At 41.0% G+C, this 21,070-nt stretch overlaps 1 protein-coding gene across 1 annotated transcript in view; it reads right to left on the bottom strand.

Moving 5' to 3' along the window:
* LOC120516038 (doublecortin domain-containing protein 2-like) overlaps positions 1 to 21,070 on the bottom strand; it is a 140,778-nt gene that overhangs the window by 72,723 nt on the left and 46,985 nt on the right. The window contains exons 4-7 of the mRNA XM_039737474.1: positions 19,533 to 19,609; positions 19,294 to 19,428; positions 10,057 to 10,206; positions 1,425 to 1,479 (exon numbers count right to left, since the gene is read on the bottom strand). Of these exons, the coding sequence (XP_039593408.1) occupies positions 1,425 to 1,479; positions 10,057 to 10,206; positions 19,294 to 19,428; positions 19,533 to 19,609 (417 nt within the window). The remainder of the gene's footprint in view (positions 1 to 1,424; positions 1,480 to 10,056; positions 10,207 to 19,293; positions 19,429 to 19,532; positions 19,610 to 21,070) is intronic.

Consider the following 21,070-nt stretch of genomic DNA (forward strand, 5'->3'; position numbering starts at 1 on the left):
TATATATGAATAAATCTATGCAAAATGTATCTTAATTTTTCTCTATACATCATTTTAATTTTCTATTTAAATAGTTTAACATAACTAGATATGTTGGAGGGCAGCAAATTGAAGCACCGCCCCGCCCCGAGCGGCACGAACTCAAGCTACGCCACTGGTACAGTGTTCAAGTGACTTTCCCCCTTGGGATTAATAAAGTATCTATCTATCTATCTAGACAGTGGCAGAAGTATATGTGCAGGTGGCAGTGGAGGTGACACAATGTTACTGATTGTTCATGAGTCTGACTGCAGTTGGGTATAAACTGTTCCTGAACCTGGAGGTGTGCGTCCGAATGGACTTTAGTCGCTTCCCAGATGGGAGGAGTGTGAAAAGTGACAGTGCAGGGTGGCTGGGGTCCCACCTGATACGGTTCACTTTCCTGAGACAGCATGTAGTGTGGATGCTGTGTGCCCGTGATCTGCTGTGCTGTATTCACCACACGCTGCAGAGCTCTGCAGTCCTGAACTGAGCAGTTGCTGCACCAGGATGGACTCCACAGTACACCTGTAGAATCTGCACAGGGTTGTTGGGGACATTCGGGCCTTACTCAGTCTCCTGAGGAAGTAGAGGTTTTGTTGGGCTTTCTTGACTACTGCCGCAGTATGACTTGAACATTTGAGGTCATCAGTGAGGGTGACTCAGAGGAACCTAAAGCTGCTAACCTGCTCCACAGTCTCACCTCTGATGTAGATGCGGCTGTGCTCTATTGCCTGTTTGCGGAAATCCACAATCATCTCCTTAGTTTTGCTAACGTTGAGGGTGAGGTTGTTGTAATGACACCTTTCTGCCATGAGTCTGACCTCCTCTCTATAGGCCATCTCATCGTCCTCGCTGATCAGACCTATTACAGTGGTATCATCAGCAAACTTGAGGATGGTGTTAGGGCTGTACTTAGCTATGCAGTCATGGGTGTAGAGAAAGTAAAGCAGATGGCTCTGCACACTGCCCTGCTGGCTACCAGTGTTGATGGTGATGATGGAGGAGGATTTTCCACCAATACGCACTTGCTGAGGTCCTCTGGTGAGGAAGTCCAGTACCCAGTTGCACAGTGAAGAGCCAAGCCCCAGATCCAGGAGTTTAGCGATGAGCTGGGATGGAATGACGGTGTTAAATGCAGAGCTGTAGTCCACAAACAGCAGCCTGGCAAAACAGTTCTTGTTCTCCAGATGAGACAGGGTGGTGTGAAGTGTTATGGAGATGGCATCCTCAAGTGGACCTGTCAGGGATGATGTCCTTGATGTGTTCTAGCACCAGCCTTTCAAAGCACTTCATAGCTATGGGAGTAAGTGCTGCTGGGCGGTAATCATTAGGGCAGTCTAACAACCTTTTATGTCAATGAAATTAACAGCTAGAATTTCAGTTGTGGAAAGTCTTATACTTACTCCTTCTTTGTGATTTTCATATCTGTATAAAGGTGGTAGTGATGCTGCTTTAGACCTAGAAGGTAACATATTGGTTAATTACAACATTTTACAAGAGCTAGAAATGCAGCCACAAAAATACATTACACAAAGTATGCTCACAGTTAGATTAAAAGATGCTCCATTGATAGGCCATGTTGTGTGCCAAAGCATTACAACTTGAATGAATAATAAAAAAATAACATGACCGTCATTTTATAATGTAGTAAATACAGATTAAACTGTCATAGAAAGTCTGCATGAAATTGATAAATGTAAAAATTTCTCTCAGTCAGTTGTTTGAACTGCTATATCACAGATAGCCTAACAACTAGCCCCTCCCTCTCGTGTTCTAAGCCCCACCCACTCTAGGCATGAGCCGATATAACCAGCAGGATATGGAGAGAATGGCATCTTTAGACCCGAAAAGAGCAGATGAAACAGAGCTCTCTGAGGCCTAACCCTTGAAAGATTGCAAGGCACACAAATCTTTATTTTTGTTTCTGTGTCCTATGGGAATGTTTTCTTTTCCTGCCAATTAAATGGGTTTGTGACAAGTTTGGCACCCCAAATACAGTCATATGAAAACGTTTGTGAACCCCTCTCAACCTGCCTAATAATTAACTCTACTTCAACAAAAAAGACAACAGTGAACTTCTGAGTACTGGGGTGTTTTCCAAACAAAGATTTTTAGTGAAGCAGTATTTAGTCGTGTATGAAATTAAATCAAATGTGAAAAAATGTGGCTCCCCTTGTAATTTTGCTGATTTGAATGCCTGTCACTGCTCAATGCTGATTACTTGCAACACCCAATTGGTTGGATTAGCTTGTTAAGCCTTGAACTTCATAGACAGGTGTGTCCAATCATGAGAAAAGGTATTTAAGGTGGTCAATTGCAAGTTGTGCTTCCCTTTGACTCTCCTCTGAAGAGTGACAGACAGCATGGGATCCTCAAAGCAACTCTCAAAAGATCTGAAAACAAAGATTGTTCAGTCTCCTGGTTTAGAGGAAGGCTACAAAAAGCTATCTTAGAGGTTTAAACTGTCAGTTTCAACTGTAAGGAATGGAATCAGGAAATGGAAGGCCACAGGCACAGTTGCTGTTAAACCCAGCAGGTCTGGCAGGCCAAGAAAAATACAGGAGCGGCATATGCGCAGGATTGTGAGAATGGCTACAGACAACCCTCAGATCACCTCCAAAGACCTGCAAGAACATCTTACTGCAGATGGTGTATCTGTACATCGTTCTACAATTCATCGCAATTTGCACAAAGAACATCTGTATGGCAGGGTGATGAGAAAGAAGCCGTTTCTGCACTCACGCCACAAACAGAGTCGCTTGTTGTATTCAAATGCTCATTTAGACAAGTCAGATTCATTTTGGAACAAAGTGCTTTGGACTGATGAGACAAACATTGAGTTATTTGGTCAGAACAAAAAGCGCTTTGCATGGCGGAAGAAGAACACCGCATTCAAGAAAAACACCTGCTACCTACTGTCACATTTGGTGGAGGTTCCATCATGCTGTGGGGCTGTGTGGCTAGTTCAGGGACTGGGGCCCTTGTTAAAGTCGAAGGTCGGATGAATTCAACCCAAAATCAACAAACTCTTCAGTATAATGTTCAAGCATCAGTCACAAAGTTGTCACAAATGTTGAGGTTACGCAGGGGTTGGATATTCCAACAAGACAATGACCCAAAACACAGTTTAAAATCTAAAGGCATTCGTGCAGAGGGAGAAGTACAATGTGCTGGAATGGCCGTCACAGTCCCCTGACTTGAATATCATTGAAAATCTATGGGATGATTTGAAGCAGGCTGTCCATGCTCAGCAGCCATCAAATCTAACTGAACTGGAGAGATTTTGTATGGAAGAATGGGGTCAGAAATACCTCCATCCAGAATCCAGACACTCATCAAAGGCTATAGGAGGACAGCGTCTAGAGGCTGTTATATTTGCAAAAGGAGGCTCAACAAAGAATTGATGTCATATCTCTGTTGGGGCGCCCAAATTTATGCACCTGTCTAATTTTGTTATGATGCATATTGCATATTTTATGTTAATCCAATAAACTTAATGTCACTGCAGAAATATTACTGTTTCCATAAGGCATGTCACATATTAAAAGGAAGTTGCTACTTTGAAAGCTCTGCAAATGATAAACAAAAATCCAAAGAATTAAGAGGGGTTTCCAGACTTTTTCATATGACTGTATATGCATCAGTGATTTAATCAGCATCCGAGACATATATATGTTTTAATTTTGCTTAAATGAACTATGATGACCTATAAAGGCCAAAACTAATTTAATTTTAAAGGAAATTGCAAGACTCTTAAACAACTTAATTAATTTATAAAGGCATACTGTATGCAGGACACTTGAAAGTAACGTATCTAAATAAATATCTGAATTCTTTCTTCCTTTTGATCAACAATTTTATATTTTGTCTTCTTGTGACCAATAATATATAACTTTAACGCATGTGTCCTGCTTTTAGTTTGAAATGGTCAGACAACGTAGAACTTAACAGTAAAAGATAACAAGAGATTGCACAGATACTGTATGTAACAGAAGCAAAGCTTTTGGGCAGAGCCATCCATCACCAGGCTTGCTAGCCAATCATATATGTGTAATGTCACATGCACAAGAGCGCTAACCCAATAAATAACAGTCTGACCGGAGGAGCAGGAGAGCAGCAACAGGAAGAAGACTGAGACAAGTCAGAAAGAAAGAGAGATGGAGAATGCGGCTTATGCATCACGCCAAGTACCGATTCGAAAAGCTTCAACATCGACCTTTTGGCATTGCTGATTTTCAGTAAGCTTTCTAAAATTACATATATAAAGACTTTGCTATCTATTAATATTTTCTATTATATTTTCTTCTGCTGGTATTATTATACTTTAACAAATACTACATTGCTTTAAAATCTCTATACTTTGACTTACTGTAATACCTGTGTTTGAAGTAATAAAGTAAATACTAGGGCACTTGGTCCAAGGGAGAGTGACAAGTGCTCTGACTTGCAGGGGTATCAGGCTGAGGAGGGCACTCCAATAGAGGAACAGTGCAGAAGAAGTAAGACATCATTGGTCGGTGAGTGGCCTATAACCAAACGGTGTATTAGTCTTCATCGAATTTACAATATACTTGGAAACCCAAATAGAATGTAGGTCTGGGTTATATCCAGACATCTGTAGATTATTAGTCCCTATGTGATGTACTAGGGAGTGAATGGCAGTGCAGGAGTCGCTCATAGAGTACCATGTGAGTGTGTGAGTTAACCTTAAGGTGCGGGAGTAGACCAATCTAGTGAGGGACGTAGGGAGTCTTGTCTCACTCATCCTATAATAATACACATATTAAAGGGGGGCTGAAAAAACACACTTTATATAGTGTTTGAAATAATGGCCACTGTCACACACTTATTTTGTGTATTTTTTTGTCATAATAGGTGATGGTGCTGGGCGATATGACGATATATATCGTGGGGACGATAGAAAAGTGTCTATCGTCCTATTTCTCTTCTATCGTTTCTATCGTTTCTAACCTAATTTTATCAATTACTAAAGAAAATATTGCATTAAATAGGCTATGACAAATGAATGATAATGTCTTGTCGCTATGCAATGCATACTCTACCCTTTATATAAGTGATAATCAAGAATAAAAATGAACTTTTTCGCAAAGAAACTCCATCTTGTGGTTTTGTGACAGTTCAGTTAAATGTCACTTCAAAATAAAGTTGCAAAAAAAAGTATGCAATGATATTTTTGTCAAACTTTTCAGAGAATAACTGGAAACGTACTTTATTGTGGGTGGTATATCATGATATATATCGTTATTGTGATATAAAATAATCCATATCGTGATATATGATTTTTCCATATCGCCCAGCACTAATAGGTGACATTGTGGTTGCCACTGCTATTTCGCTGATCCGGCACCACCTATTCAAATCCCAAACCCGGTCTCTGTGGATTTTTCATGTTTTTCCTATGTCTGCATGTTCTTTTCATCAAGGGCTCTGATTGTCCTTTCATATCCCAAAAATCTGTTTTTTAGGTAAACTGGTAACTCTAAACTGGCCCCATATTGTCACGTGTTTGAGAGATCCCTGCCTCGTTTTGATCCTGCTCTGATTGTGATCCCGTACTGCAGGGGTGCCCAACTCCAGTCCTGAAGGGCCACAGTGGCTGCAGGTTTTCATTCTAACCCTTTTCTTAATTAGTGACCTATTTTTGATGCTAATTAACTTTCTTTTGAATTCATTTTATTTGACTTGCTCTTGAAGACTCACACCAATCAAATATTTCTTTTTCCTTAATTAGCAGCCAAACAAGATTGAGATACAAAATAAGCCAAAACAGGAACAGCAAACTGTGACCATCATACAATATCTCGAAATAAAGAAAGGTGAAGGTCTCAGGAATGCTGATCTGCTCTTAGAAAAGAGAAAATCCACAATTTTGGAAATGTCTGCTATTGCACCATGAGAACAGCAACAAGCCATGGAATTAAAGACTGAGTTTAATTAGCAACAAGACTCAACTGGTTGGAGTTTCAGGCCCTGACTTAGTTGGTCTTCTGTTGGCTCACTCGCTTCACATTTCACTTCTGTTTGGGTGCCATTTAAGGAAAGAAATGAAGTAATTCAGAGGAATGATGAAGAAATTCAGGGAAACATTCCCTAAAAACCAAGTCAATTAAAATTAATTCAAAAGAAGTTAATTAGCAGCAAAAATAGGTCACTAATTAAGAAACGGGTTAGAATGAAAACCTGCAGCCACTGAGGCCCTCCAGGACTGGAGTTGGGCACCCCTGCCATGCTGGATTAAGCAGATTTGATGTTATTATGTTATATGCCACAATCATTCTGACGTAAGACATTTAAAGTCTTTACTTTCCTTTATACAGCACTAGCCAAAGCAATCAGCATTACCCAGGTATATACTGTAAATTCAGATCCCTTCATTTTCTACACATTTTATTATATACTGTAGTAGCCATTGAAATTCTTTTTTTCCCTCAACAAGCAACACTCCATACCTAGTATGGCAAAGCAAAAACAGTCAGTCAGTTTCTAACCCTTTTAGTCCAGAACAGGTTTGAGAGGGTCTGTCCCAGCTAGCATAGGACACAAGGCAGGAAAAAACCCTGGACAGGGACGCCAGTCCATCACAGGGCAAAAACATACACACAGAGCCAATTTAGGAAATGCCAGTCCATCTAATCTGCATGTCTTTGGACTGTGGGAGGAAACCGGAGCACCCAGAGGAAACCCACGCAGACACGGGGAGAATATGCAAACTCTATGCAGGGAGGACCCAGAATGTGAACCCTGATCTCCTTAATGCAAGGCAGCAGTGATACCACTATGCCACCCAAAGCAAAAACAACATTTAATAGTTTACTGCAAGCTTGTTAAAAATATAAAACTGAAACACTGTATCACATTGACATAATATTCAGGCCCTTTTCCAAGGAACACTGCAGTGCCCTTTCATCCACACTAGTATGGCATGGGATTTTTTAAAGCACTGCAGGGCCCTGTCCCAGTTTTTCATTGTGCCATCTTACCTTCAGTTTTTTAGCTCATCTGCAAACAGACCACCAGCTTTGTTACAAAAGCAATACAACTTAAAAATCACTAAATTATTTTATATAATGCATGTCAAAATGGCTGTATAAAAAACAATCGCTCTTTCATATAACCCACTTCAGAATATTCATTTGAAGAAGGTGCACTACAACACAATGAAGAACCACATCATAGTAGTGCTTGCCATTGTTCATCCTGATATGACTCCTCATACATCTTTTCTCCTTCAATGTGAACCTCAGAGCTCCCTTACATTGATTTTATCACCTCAACATATAACTTGAGCAAGCAGAAATGAAAAACTTGTGTCTGTCTAGAGCAGGGGTCTCCAAATCCAGTTTTGGAAATGTCTGCCATGGCAGAATGAGCACCATGGAATTAAAAAACGGGTTTAATTAGCAACGAAAATTGGCTTCAAATTAAGAAACTGAATGAAATGAAGTTGGTTGGAGTTTGACGCCCCAGTTTAGTGGATCATCTGTTGGCTCTCTTCATATCAAATTTATGTTTAGGTGCCATGTAAGGAAAAAAGAATCAATTCAGCGGTCGGAGTCTCAAGAAAAGTCAATTAAAATAAAGGGAAATAGTTAATTAGCAGCAAAAACTGGTCACTAGTTAAGAAAAGAGTTAGAATGAAAACTTAATAATAATAATACATTTTATTTATATAGCGTTTTTCCCATGCTCAAGGTACAGTAGCTCTCCAGAGACCTCATGCATAATGGTGTGCGTAGAACTCACACTATAAGATGGCATGCAGACAAAAGCGGAAATGTGCTTACACACTAAAAAATCTAGATGCATAAATCTGTGCGAATGCCAACTTCCACGTTCTTCCACTACATAAATCTTGGTCAGCGTGAAAAGTAATGCACATGCACGCGCCTGCTGCCCCATCCCAACTCCTCCCAGAATTACGCCTCTTTGAATATGCAAATCAATATAAATAGCCCTTAAGCTCAGCCTTCTGTGAAAAGACAATGGCAAAAGCACAGGGGAAATAGAAGAATTTCAGCGAATACCAAGTGGAGGCAAAGAAAAAAAAAGTACTATTTGTTGGTTTCAATAGTGGTATAAAAAACAAAAGGAAGTCGATCGAGTTACATAGCGTGTTGGAGAAACTCGAAAGCTCAAGTTCACAAAGTTGCACAGTGCCCAAAATAAAAAAGAAGTTGTCACATATCAAAGTCGCCATGAAAAGGCGAGTCGTAGCCCACCGTCTGAGTGTCATATGAAAGTTTATTAGGGTACAGAGAAAAAAAAAGGCACACAGTAGGAAAAAAGCATGAAATGTCAACTTTAACCTCTAAATTTTCACTTTAATCACGTAGTTTATTTTGTCATTAAAGCAGAACATCATAAACTTCATCCTAAAATCGTTTAATTTACTAGTTTCTCAAATCCTATCGTAACTAAAGTAGCAAAGCTAATGCTTTGTTTTGTATTTGATCTTCTATGTGCTCTATGTGTGTGAATCACTATGTGATTCTTAAACGGGCTTTCTCTTTCTCCGACAGGACACAGAATCCATTACATTTGTGATATTACAGCTCTCTGAATAATCAAAATACTGAGATGTATATGTGATATCATTTTCATGATGATAGGAGTTAAAGCATGTTATTAAACATCGGAACACGGTGGCACAGTGATTGTTCATGCCTCACGCAAGATGCTTGCTGCGCCATGCGTGACCTTCGATGAAATTCTTCATTGTAGCAGTACTGTCTCTCTCAAACTCACTAACCCCCAATTCCTGTCCTTACTTTTCTTTCTCCAAATACCCAATCGCCACAAAATCAGCTCTGTAATAGACATTAAGCCATCTGTAAGCTTAGAACTCAGATTCTTCAAAACCTTTAAGGAACATTGAAATATCGTTGTAGTACGTGTTTAATTATTCTATCCATCTACCCATCCAGGGTCATGCCAGCCTCAGCAAGAATACAGTGCATGGCAGGAACAATCCGTGAACTCATTAGCGCTGTGGCACCGTGTCCTCACTTGTTTAATTATTAACAATATAGATTATTTAAATGAAATTAAAGTTTTATCTGTATAATATAATAAACATATTTTGCTGCATTTCATCTTAAAAATGATATCGTCATCATATGTAAATACGCATTTTATAAAGTGGCTCAAGTTGTGCAATATTATAACTGTATCGCAAGTTTACAGTGAGGTAATTGTACTTTTGAGTACCAACAGTTCTACAAGGAGCACTTGATGGACTGATTGAGTGCGTTTAGAGTTCTTGGGATGAAACTGTTTCTGAACCGCAAGGTCAGTACAGGAAAGGCTTTGAAACGTATGCCGCGTGAGAGCAGTTCAATAGACAGCATGGCTGAGGCAGCGTGTGCTTGATGCTGTATACTGATAATTCTCTTTCCGATCAGCTGCTGTAGAGCTGTGATTCACACTCAGATACAGTGATATAAATACTCCGAGTGGTGCAGTGAGAGTAATATGGAATACGATGATCCACTGTGGCAACCCTTAACGGGAGGAGAAGAAGGTGCAGTGAGAGTAACAACGCTAAAGCAGTTATGGTATTTGGAATAGTGTGACCATTCTGTGGACCATTATATTGTTACAAGCTAATTACAATCAGATGCATTAAACTATTAAACAATATGTGGTTAATTTCAGTGTATTTATAAATCTGCGTCAGGGATGTGGATCTAAAAAAGAAAGGGAAACCACCCAGGAACATTAGCACTGCTTTGACGCTGGGTGCCGGCAGTCTGCAAAACCAAGTGCAGAACTTGCGTACACCAGGGTATGAGCTACCGTGAAAATGTGCGTGGCTTTAAGCCAAATTTAGGTTTTATACATCGCAATTTGAACGTGGAAACGTTCTTACGCAACATTTTTGTGCGTACGCTCCGTTTATACATGAGGCCCCAGGACTGGAGTTGGAGACCCCTGGTCTAGAGGTTCTGAAAATGCAAACTTTTGACACTGAAAAGCCCACTTAGTTGACAAGCTTTGAAATAAAACATCTCTTACCCATTATATCTTCTTATTGGAGCTGGCTTTGTAAAAAGAAGGTCACTATATGCAAGTTTTTTAAACCTCTCTCGGCCGACAGCTACATAAAACTGTCCATTTTCCAGGTCTTTGGCTTCCTTGATGTGTTTTCCATCAAAAGTGAACAGGCTTTTAAAAGAAAAGGCAGGAAACAAACGGTTAGTTCTTTACATGCTTGTTAAAAACTGAACTGTGTGTTCAACATACTGAATATTAGACAGCACAGGTGATTGAGACATGAAAAGACTTTGTCATGTAGGTTGTCAGAGAGTGGGAGTAGGGGGTCTGAGCCCTGGACGCCTCTTGAAGTCATTGACTGTGCCAGGATGACATATGAATCAGCAAGCACCATCTGCACATTGGCAGCAAGTTAACACTGGGGAGACTTGAATTTGAAGAAGCAAAGAAATTTTCCTTTACTGAACTTGGCGTACAAGGGTATAGCTGGTCATCAGGACCTTATTGAGCACATGGAGGAAACACTTTGCACTGTCAGCTCTGGCACATTAGTGGTCTTTTTGAAAAGTCCCATAAGTCTGCATGTTAAAGGTAGATATGGAAGCAGGTTTATTTGCTTCATTTGAAATATCAGAAAAAATGGTACGAGAACGGGCCGTGCAGCCCAACAAAACTCGTCAATCCTATACACCTTGTTTCTCTAAAATAACATTGCATCACATTATGAAGATTGTCACTCATGCGCACTTGGGAGACAACCTCAGGGCTCATTTCAGAAACAGAGGGTGGCGCTGTTGTCTAATGCGTTTTCTCTTTGATCTTCTGCAGAAATGCAATGGCAAGCAGTGTGGTGTAGTGGTTCAAACCCTGAGGTCGTCGTCTCAAATCACACTACTGACGCTCTGTGACCATGATAATAATAATAATAATAATAACTTACATTTATTGTGCGCCTTTCACAAACCCAAGGTCGCTTCACATAAAGAGTAAAAAAAAAAAATTACACAGAAGACAAAAGTTCGTAGAAGAGGAAAATTTTCAGTTGAGATTTAAAAGTGCAGAAAGAGGAGGAATCTCGGAAAGACTGAGGAAGAGAGTTCCAGAGTTGAGGGGCTTTAGCACTGAAGGACCTGCCTGCTAGGGTGGAGAGTCTGGTGTGTGGGACAGTAAGGAGATGACTGCTGGAGGACCTGAGAGAGTGACAAGGAGTGTAAGGAGCTAGGAGCTGAGTGAGGTAGAGGGGGGCAACGTTATGTAGGGCTTTGAAGGTGAGAAGCAGAACCTTGAATTTAATCCTTGATGGAACCGGTAGCCAGTGAAGCTGGAAGAGAACAGGGGAGATGTGAGCAGAACGCTTTGTGTGGCTGCGGAGTTGTGAATGTACTGTAGCTTCTGTATAGATTTTGCAAGGAGGCCAATGAAGAGGGAATTACAGTAATCAATATGAGACATTATGAAACAATGAACCAGAGTTTGAGCATCATTAAAGGACAGAAATGGATGGAGGCGGGCAATGTTACGGAGATGATAGAATGACATTTTGGAAAGAGACCTAATGTGTAGCTCAAAGTTAAGTGATGAATCAAACAAAACACCAAGATTTCTTACAACTGGAGCAGGTTTGACAAGAGTATCATCAATAGAAATAGAGAGATTGGATGCCTTAGAAAGTTGGGAGTTTGGACCTACCAGTAACACTTCAGTTTTATTGGCATTAAGTCTGAGAAGGTTATTTTCCATCCATAGCTTAAGATCAGAGATGCAGTCAGTGAGTGTGCTGGGAGGTGAATCTGTAGGGGAGTCTGTACTAAGATATAACTGTATATCATCTGTTTAACAGTGGAAGTGAAGGCCATGTCTGTGAATAATCTGACCCAAAAGAAGGATATAAAGTAGAAAGAGTAATGGCCCAAGGACTGAACCCTGAGGGACACCACATGACACAGGTGAGGTGAAGGATTTATGTCAGCCGAGTGTGACAAACTGTTTCCTATTAGAAAGATATGATGTGAGCCATTGAAGGGTTAAGCCAGAGAAACCTACAGCAGAGAGACGTGACAGAAGGATTTCATGATTAACAGTGTCAAATGTTGTACTTAAGTCAAGAAGGAGGAGAATATGAAGGAAATGGCAATCTGAAGACCGGAAAAGATCATTGACTATACAGAGAAGAGCTGTCTCAGTGCTGTGCTGTGTATAAAAGCCAGACTGAAAAGGCTCATAGAGTGTATTATCTAGAAGAAAAGCATGGAGTTGTGTAGCAACCACGTGTTCCATCACCTTAGCCAAAAAAGGGAGATTAGAGAAAGGCCTGTAAGTGGAGAGAAAGGAAGGATCCAGGTCAAGTTTTTTTAAGGATTAGGGTAACTGCAGCAGTTTTGAGAGCAGGAGGGACAGAACCTGAAATGAAACATGCATTTACCAATGAAGCAACAGGAATACTACTGTAATTATGGATGAGCATGTCTTAAGCAGAGAGCACATGAGCAAATCACATGACCTGCCTGTGCTCCAATTGGAAAACCAAAAGAAACGTAACCAATTGTATTGTAAATGTTGTAAGTCACCTTCGATAAAGGCATCAGCCAAACAAGTAAATGTAAGAATGAATGACAGATGGTCCTTCCAACTCTGAAGTCACTTCTGGTTTCCACCCTCTTCAGCCCACCCTTTCCGGGTCCCCCAGTTGATCACCGGCCATCTTGAGGCAGTCTTCAGAAGACTCAGTCTGAACAAGCCATCAACAGCTTATTTTTTGTCTTAAAACTACTTTTTGTTTCATCTCAATGTACAGAGTTCAGCTAGGTGCTCCAAACCCTTTATATCATATCCTCTTGTTTCATTACAGGGTCAACAGCATAAAACAGCCTACCACACTACTTGGAAGTTTATTCCATACTAGCCACTGACCGCAGCTCCGCCCACATAGTAGTGAAACGGGACAAACTTTAAAAATCAATAAACAAAAAGGTATCGCTAGCTAAACAGAGGCAAGTTATGCTCCAAAACACAGAGGCAGACCGACTCCCCACTCCTGACATCACGCATCCCCCTCACCTCGGCCCGCAGCCTCTGTCTTGGATTAGAGTGAATATATCACTCCTGCAAGCGAAGTATGATTCTTAACACGATGAGAGAAGTCACAAAATCAACCGGAATGCTCAAGCAAATTCTAGAAAAAAGCCCAATCTTTGTTCGCTAGCTAAGCGAATGTAAGATACGTCCCGAGGCTGGCGCGTGAGTGAGGAGGGACCTGAACCCCCTACTGTGTCTCTCTTGGATTTGCTCAAATAAATCGGTATTGCAAGCGAGCTATGATACTTAGCACGATAAGAGAAGTCGCAAAATCAACAGGAATGTTCAAGCAAATTATAAAAAAACCCAATCAACATCCATTAAGTAGTTCTCTTGTGAAAAGCAGACAGACATACAGACAGATGTTGGATTTTATATATACTGTAGAGAAATTTGTATGGTTCTCTGTGTCAAGGAAAATGTTTAACATTTGTGTGAAATTTATCCTTAACTGATTACTGTCTATGTCGCTGTGTTCTTAAAGATCTCATTTTGAAAACAACTCAAGATCCATTGTAGTAATTCTCTTCATGACTTTGAATACTTCAGTCTTATTCTCCTTAATCTTAGTATTCTTAACTCTTTGAGGGCTGAATATTTTTTCCAAAAAACATACTTCTCTGAAAAGCAAAGGTGTCACACAGACATCAACATAAAACGTCTGTTGCTGCATGCTGTGGCTGCCAGTTTGCCAAGAATGTGCGGCAGGCTTGCTGCCAGGCTGTCTTTGCGTGGCTGGGGCAGCAGCAGCTGTCACTGTTGCAGTGTATTGCAATGTGGGTTCTACCTCTTGTCATTGTTAAGTGGCAGTCCTCCATAGGCGTGTCAACTACTTGAACCTGATCAGCACCACGAATAGCGGGGGACCAATCAGCTGAAGCCAGAACCTCACAATCGTCTTTGATCACTTGTATCAAAATCAGAGTCTGACAGGCAAAACGTCATCTCCGGAGTGTTCTACTTTACAAATCCACTTGGATCTCTCGCCAGGTGTCAGGGCCAATTTTGCAGTTATTTGTGCCTTGCTACTAATGGGAGTGCAGGAAATCTCAGGTCAATACCAACAAAGCTAACCTTCTTTCTAGCAACAAGACTCCAACTAAAACATAATGGTTGGTTTTGTCACAGTTGACAGTCGATTACTATCCTCAACTCCTCCTTTTGGCAAAAGTCGACATCAGCCCTGAAAGAGTTAAACAAGAAAGGTTCAACTTCATCAAGCACTACTCATAGCTCATAACTCTCAGTCTCCAAATCAGTCTAGCTGCTCTCCTCTGGACATTCTCTAGCACTGCTATGTATTTTTTTGTAATATGAAGACTAAAACTGCACATAGTACTCCAGGTGAATATAACCTAAAAGCGACTTTTATGGTGATTTTCAGTCACAGACCTTATTTACATACTCTTAGCAAGTTAGAGGAGTACACGGTACGCACACATGATCTTCCGACATGTAGTATGATTTACCCAGTAACTCAATCCAACCAGTCTGCGACTCACCCTGAAGAAATCAAACAGATTTGAATTTGTCTTACTGTAAGTCATAGGAGTTGGCTCTGTGTGTAAGGGAGAGCTGACACTCGATGACCACTCACTTGAAAATACAATGCATATAATGCACCTACGAGGACTAAGGAACATAGGTATTTTGATCCGGACAAATAGAAGAGACTCTCTTGCCTGACATTGTGTGTTTTACTTACCATGACAAAATGGAAAAAAAAAAGAGCTGAGATTGAGGCTGAACTCGTCAAATCTGTAAAGCATCCATACAGTACCAGCTTTTTCAGACACGGCGTTGGCACTGAGAAAAATGGGAGAGCTTGGAATACTTTGAAAATCTGAAACTGTGCTGGATACTGGGATATAGAATTATGCAGTTAAGATGGAACACTGGTAGGTGCAAATGTAAAAGCAAATACTACAGAGTGTTGACCATAGTATGTAGATATATAGGTTTAGATAAACTAACAAGTGTGTACATGCTTGTAAGAAAATGTGAAATAGGAGATTGGGACTTTGCATTCCACATGTTTTCTCACAGTTACCTAAACTTAACTTAACTGACAAGTAACTAGACCATGGGAAATGATCATTTGTCCGATCAATTAAATCTTGCATAAACAGCTATAAAGGTCCTGTATTAAAGAAAGTGTTTTGAGAGTGCTTAAAGACATGCAGGTTTTGACGACAGAGAATATACACAGTTTTTGATACAAGACAGGTGAGACACACTGCTTGGAGTATGAGAGAGAGGATGCAGAAGTAATAGGAAACATTATAATGTCAGAGGATGAGAGCAAAGCACCACCTACACAATGAAAATGAGCCCCAATGAAGACAAGTATTAGGAGGAAAAAGACTGTGCAATTTGCTACACTTTTACAGAACACTTGAGTTGGATTAAGAAAAAAGGACTCTCGATTTACACACATATCTCTCTTGGCTTTACGGAGGCGAAACTTGTTGCATGGACATTGATTTGAATTATTTAGGTCGCATGTTTTCTTCTATTTTGATTTCTAGTATTTGATAGTCTGGTCTCTCTGGAAATAAACATACATTTAAAATGAAAGACGGATTGGGTATTATCTCATTGAAACTGCCTTGATTATTGACATCAGCAATTCTACCCCAAGTGATTAGTGTTAATATAGAGTGAGCTGTACTCGTTCCAGTTAAATTCTTTTAGAGGACCTGAAGGTTATAAGTAACCCAACAAGATCAGGCTCTCCTGACCTCTGTTTAGACTGCTTCTTGCCAGCCTTTTGAGGGTAGTCAGTGTCTGCTTGGCACATTTGTTCAAAATCCTTTCAAAGAAAGCAATCTGAAAGCAGGCTGTGTTCTGTAGCCCAAAGGAAGATGAAAGATACACTATATTGGCAAAAGTATTGGGACACCCCTCCAAATCATTGAATTCAGGTGTTCCAATCACTTCCATGGCCACAGGTGTATAAAGTTCAAGCACCTAGGCATGCAGACTGCTTCTACAAGCATTTGTGAAAGAATGGGTCATTCTCAGGAGTTCAGTGAATTCAAGCGTGGTACTGTGATAGGATACCACCTGTGCAATAAGTCCATCCATCCATTATCCAACTCGCTATATTCTAACTACAGGGTCACGGGGGTGTGCTGGAGCCAATCCCAGCCAACACAGGGCGCAAGGCAGGAAACAAACCCCGGGCAGGGCGCCAGCGCACCGCAGTGTGCAATAAGTTCATTCGTGAAATTTCCTCGCTACTAAATATTCCATGGTCAACTGTTAGTGGTATTTTAACAAAATGGAAGCAATTGGGATCAACAGCATCTCAGCCACAAAATGGTAGGCCATGTACAATCACAGAGTGGGGACAGTGCATACTGAGGCACACAGTGTGCAGAAGTCGACAACTTTCTGCAGAGTCAATAGCTACAGACCTCCAAACTTCGTGTGGCCTCCAGATTAGCTCAAGAACAGTGCGTAGAGAACTTCATGGAACGGGTTTCCATAGCCAAGCAGCTGCATCCAAGCTTTACATCACCAAGTGCAATGCAAAGTGTCGGATGCAGTGGTGTAAAGCACACCGCCACTGGACTCTAGAGCAGTGGAGACGTGTCATCTGGAGTGACGAATCATGCTTCTCTGTCTGGCAATCCAATTGGATGGAGGAAAACGGTACTTGCCTGACTGCATTGTGCCAAGTGTAAAGGGGGGATTATGGTGTGGGGTTGTTTTTCAAGGCTTGGGCTTGTCCCCTCAGTTCCAGTGAAAGGAACTGTTAATGCTTCAGCATATGAAGACAATTTGGACAATTTCGTGCTCCCAACTTTGTGGGAATGGTTTGGAGATGGCCCCTTCCTGTTCCAACATGACTGAGCACCAGTGCACAAAGCAAGGTCTATAAAGAAATTAATGAGTGAGTTTGGTGTGGAGGAACTTGACTGGCCTGCACAAAGCCCTAATCTCAACCCGATAGGACACCTTTGGGATGAATTAGAGCGGAGACTGCGAGGGAGCCAGGCCTTCTTGTCTAACATCAGTGCCTGACCTCACCAATACTCTCCTGGAAGAATGGTCAAAAATTTCCATAAAAACACTCCTAAACCTCGTGGAAAGCCTTCCCAGAAGGGTTGACGCTGTTAGAGCTGCAAAGGGTGGGCCAACTCCATATTAAAGCCTATGTATTAAGAATGGGATGTCATTAAAGTTCATGTGTGTATAAAGGCAGCAATCTGCAAGATGAAGGATATAGGCATCTGGCATTAGCTGAGGTATTTCAGAGGTTTAATAGATTGTGGATTCCAGAAGAATTGCAGGATATATATGTAAAGCAAGCCTAATAATTTAGGCATTTTCTGTTATGACATGGAGTCCTATGGCATGCAAGTCCCCAAAACACTTTCAAAAATGCCATCTGTGAGGGGGATTTACTGCCAAACCTCGGCTAGTAATAAGGGTAAACACAGAACCTTAATGAAAAGTGTATTTTCACAAGAAATGCTCTGTCACACTTTGAAGTTCCAAAGAGCACAAAAGGCATAAAGGAACTAAAATCCAGAACAGAAAGTTGAAAATCCAGACAATCACAATAAACATAAACACAGCAATAAACACCAAAAAGTAAAAAGTAATCAAAAGTAATCTCACCACTCCCTAGTACATATGAAATGAACCACCAGGACCTATGAAAGACCCTTTGATTTATATGACAGTTCCTAGCACTGATTGGTAGGTGGCTCCACCTCTTGGGGAACTACCCACAATAGTCATTGAACATACCAAAGGCAGCTTATATTGTAAGGTTTCTAAACTCTTTTGGGACTCCCCCCAACAGGACGACACACCAAAGAGCGTCCCAAAGCACAATCGCTGTGTCTGTGGAAGACAGCTTATCCATTGTTGGAGCAACCACAGGCTCCTAGCGCTCGCCGTAAAAGCAAATCCGAGCCTATCGTGGTCACACTATAAGTGCTATCGTCGATGGGTGATGCAAGGAACATTATATATGCAGGGAACAGGATTACTTGGCCACTAACCTGGCCACGACCCTGCCGTGTCTTTGTATAGGAGAGTGGTAGATCCCGCCACAATAAATAACCCTGCTGTTCCAGTTTCAAGCTCAATAAAGTGGGATGTGCTAAAGTACTGAGACTCAGCGTCATGTTTTAGGGTGCAACACAAGGACTCACACTCGTCACAATATACATATTGTAACAAAGGCGCTATATAGGCGCCTGACCCGACACAGATAGACATGGAGGCACGTATAAAAGTACAAAAGACTTTTATTTTTCTTCAGCTGTGGGACACGTCTTCCCCGTGCCACACAGCCCAAACACAGTCCCAAAGCACACACTGAAAACCCAACCAACAATCCTTCTTCTCTTCTTCCACCACTCCTCCTCAAGCTTAGCCCTCCTCCTCCCGACCCTGGCTCCCCGAGTGTTGGTGGCTGGCCCTTTTTATAACCCACCCGGAAGTGTTCCAGGTGCTTGACCACCTGGTCCTAATTGCACCTCCGGGTGGGGCTGAAGATTCGTCCAGCCAGGCTGCTGAGTCCATGCAGCTCCCCCTAGCGGCCATCTAAGCCCCCAACCAGGCTGTGGAGGACTCCATCTCCCATGGAGCCCTGCGGGTGGTTGGGGAATCACCGTCAGCCATGGAGGCTGCCACCAAGCGTCCCGGGGGAGGTACTGGAGTGCCCATGGTGGCTCCCCCGGAACATAAGCAGTAGGGGCGTCCCTGCCGGGCATGGGACCCGGCTGTCTGTCACAATATACAAATTCAAAAATATAGAATGATGCAAATAATCAACATAACTAAAAGAATCAATGAATGAACAAAAGAGACCTAAAACATGAATCTGAACCTCAGCCAGGGGAGGAACCCTGACTGAGATTTAACAATTCCAGGATTAACTTGTCCACCTACCAAAAAAATTCCTTGGAAGTTAAAGTGCCTTTAATGAGCACTTTCATGATAAAACAACCACCGTGCCACCAGGACAATATATTTAATTTTAAGTGGATGGAATTTTGTCAACTGGTAGGTTACTGTAGGTTCTGACTTCCAACAACCATGGATTTGACATAGCAGGTTCTAAAAATGGGTGAGTACATGGATTAATGGACAAACTCTGCTCTTTGTTATTGTAGGTTAATAGCAAGCAGCACTTAAAGGAACAGAATGAAAACAGCCTACCTGTGCACAGCTCCAAGAATCCTAACTCTCATCTTCTCTGTGACCATCTCGAGAATGTGTTCCCACTGAGCGAGAATCTTCCTTGGGATTAAGAGTCGGACCGGCATGTTTAGGACATCTCCATTTGCAACCAGGCTGTAATAAGAAAAGACACGAGAGATCATTCAGTTCATCTATAACAGCTGCTAGTTGTGTCTGCTGTTTTATGGCAAAAAAGAACAGTTGAATGTTAAACTTACAAAATAGCACATGGCTCCTGAATAGGCCTCAAGAATCTCGCCGAAACGATAATTCTGCTGTGGGCCACTGGTTTTACCTGAGGAAAGAGCAGCAAGGGAGAAAAATAAAATCAGAGATGAAAACGAGCAGACTTCACCAGTCTGAGGAGGAAAAAATACACCCAAAGTGCCAGGCCATGAGAACTGCTTACATTTAGGCATTATCCTTACTGGTGCTTTACTCTTCAGGACTGTGGGGGCCCAGTGGTTATTCTGACAACATGAGGTACAAGGCAGAAAACAGCCATAGACAGGGCACCACTCCATTATATGGGTAAGGTTTAGAGCTTTTCATTCACATTAAAGCACATCACGTCTTTAGGATATGGAAGGAAGAGTCAAGGGAGGCAGCAGTGCTAACCACTGTGCTACTTGCGTATTCACTTGAAATTTGTATAACCTTTATAATAACTGATTAGACTCTTTTTTAGCTTCTTTTAAGTTGACATCAGACAAATATCACTTTTCACCAATACAAATATAGATTTAAATGCATGGGTAGCACAGTGGTAGCGCTGCTGTCTTTAGCAAAGGAGACTGGAGTTCAGGCCGCAGGTGCTGCCTAGGTGGAGTTTGCATGTTCATCGTACTCTATGTCTGTGGGGGATTCCAACAGGTGCTCCTGCCCAAACGTATGTAGGTTAAGTCGATGTCACATTAAGTGACTTCTAGTTGTCGGGTATTTCAAATTTGCCAATCTTGCCACCATAATTTACAGGGCATGTTAAATTTAGGGACTGCATGGCGACTTTTTCTAGCACAGTTGTGCTCTCGCCCTTTTTTTTAATTCATTTTATTGCAATCCATACAAAGCAATCAAGTTTTTACAAATAGAAAAATTGAGTTAAGAACAGATCGATCCCCACCCTTGAGAGAGAGAGCAAGCCAAACGGCGTAAAAATTTTACGGCTTTTAAACATACCCAAATTAATAATAAATTTTCTGTGCTTCATGAACTTATTTTAAAATATTACTGACTAAAAGAATACCCGCGCTTCGCAGCAGAGAAGTAGTGTGTTAAAGAAGTTATCAAAAAGAAAAGGAAAAATTTTAAAAATAACGGAACATGATTGTTAATGTAATTGTCATGAGTGTTGCTGGCATATATATATATATATATATATATACTGTATATATATATATATATATATACATACATACATGTGTACATATATACACATACATATACTATGGGGTGCCAAACAGGCAAATAAATTGATTTTGTGAATATATAAAGTCAAAACTTGAATATATAAAGTCATCGCTGGAATATATAAAGTGAAAACTTGAATATATAAAGTCAGCATCAGAATATATAAAGTCATCGCTGGAATATATAAAGTCAAAACCTGAATATATAAAGTCAGCGTCGGAATTTATAAAGTCATTCCTGATTATATAAAGTCAACATTGGAGTATATAAATTCATTCCTGAATATATAGTGTCAAAGTCAAAATCTATTGATTGAAACGACTCTGAACTGAACTAAGTGAACAAA

This window comes from Polypterus senegalus, chromosome 15, assembly GCF_016835505.1.
Source record: "Polypterus senegalus isolate Bchr_013 chromosome 15, ASM1683550v1, whole genome shotgun sequence".
Lineage (NCBI taxonomy): Eukaryota > Metazoa > Chordata > Cladistia > Polypteriformes > Polypteridae > Polypterus > Polypterus senegalus.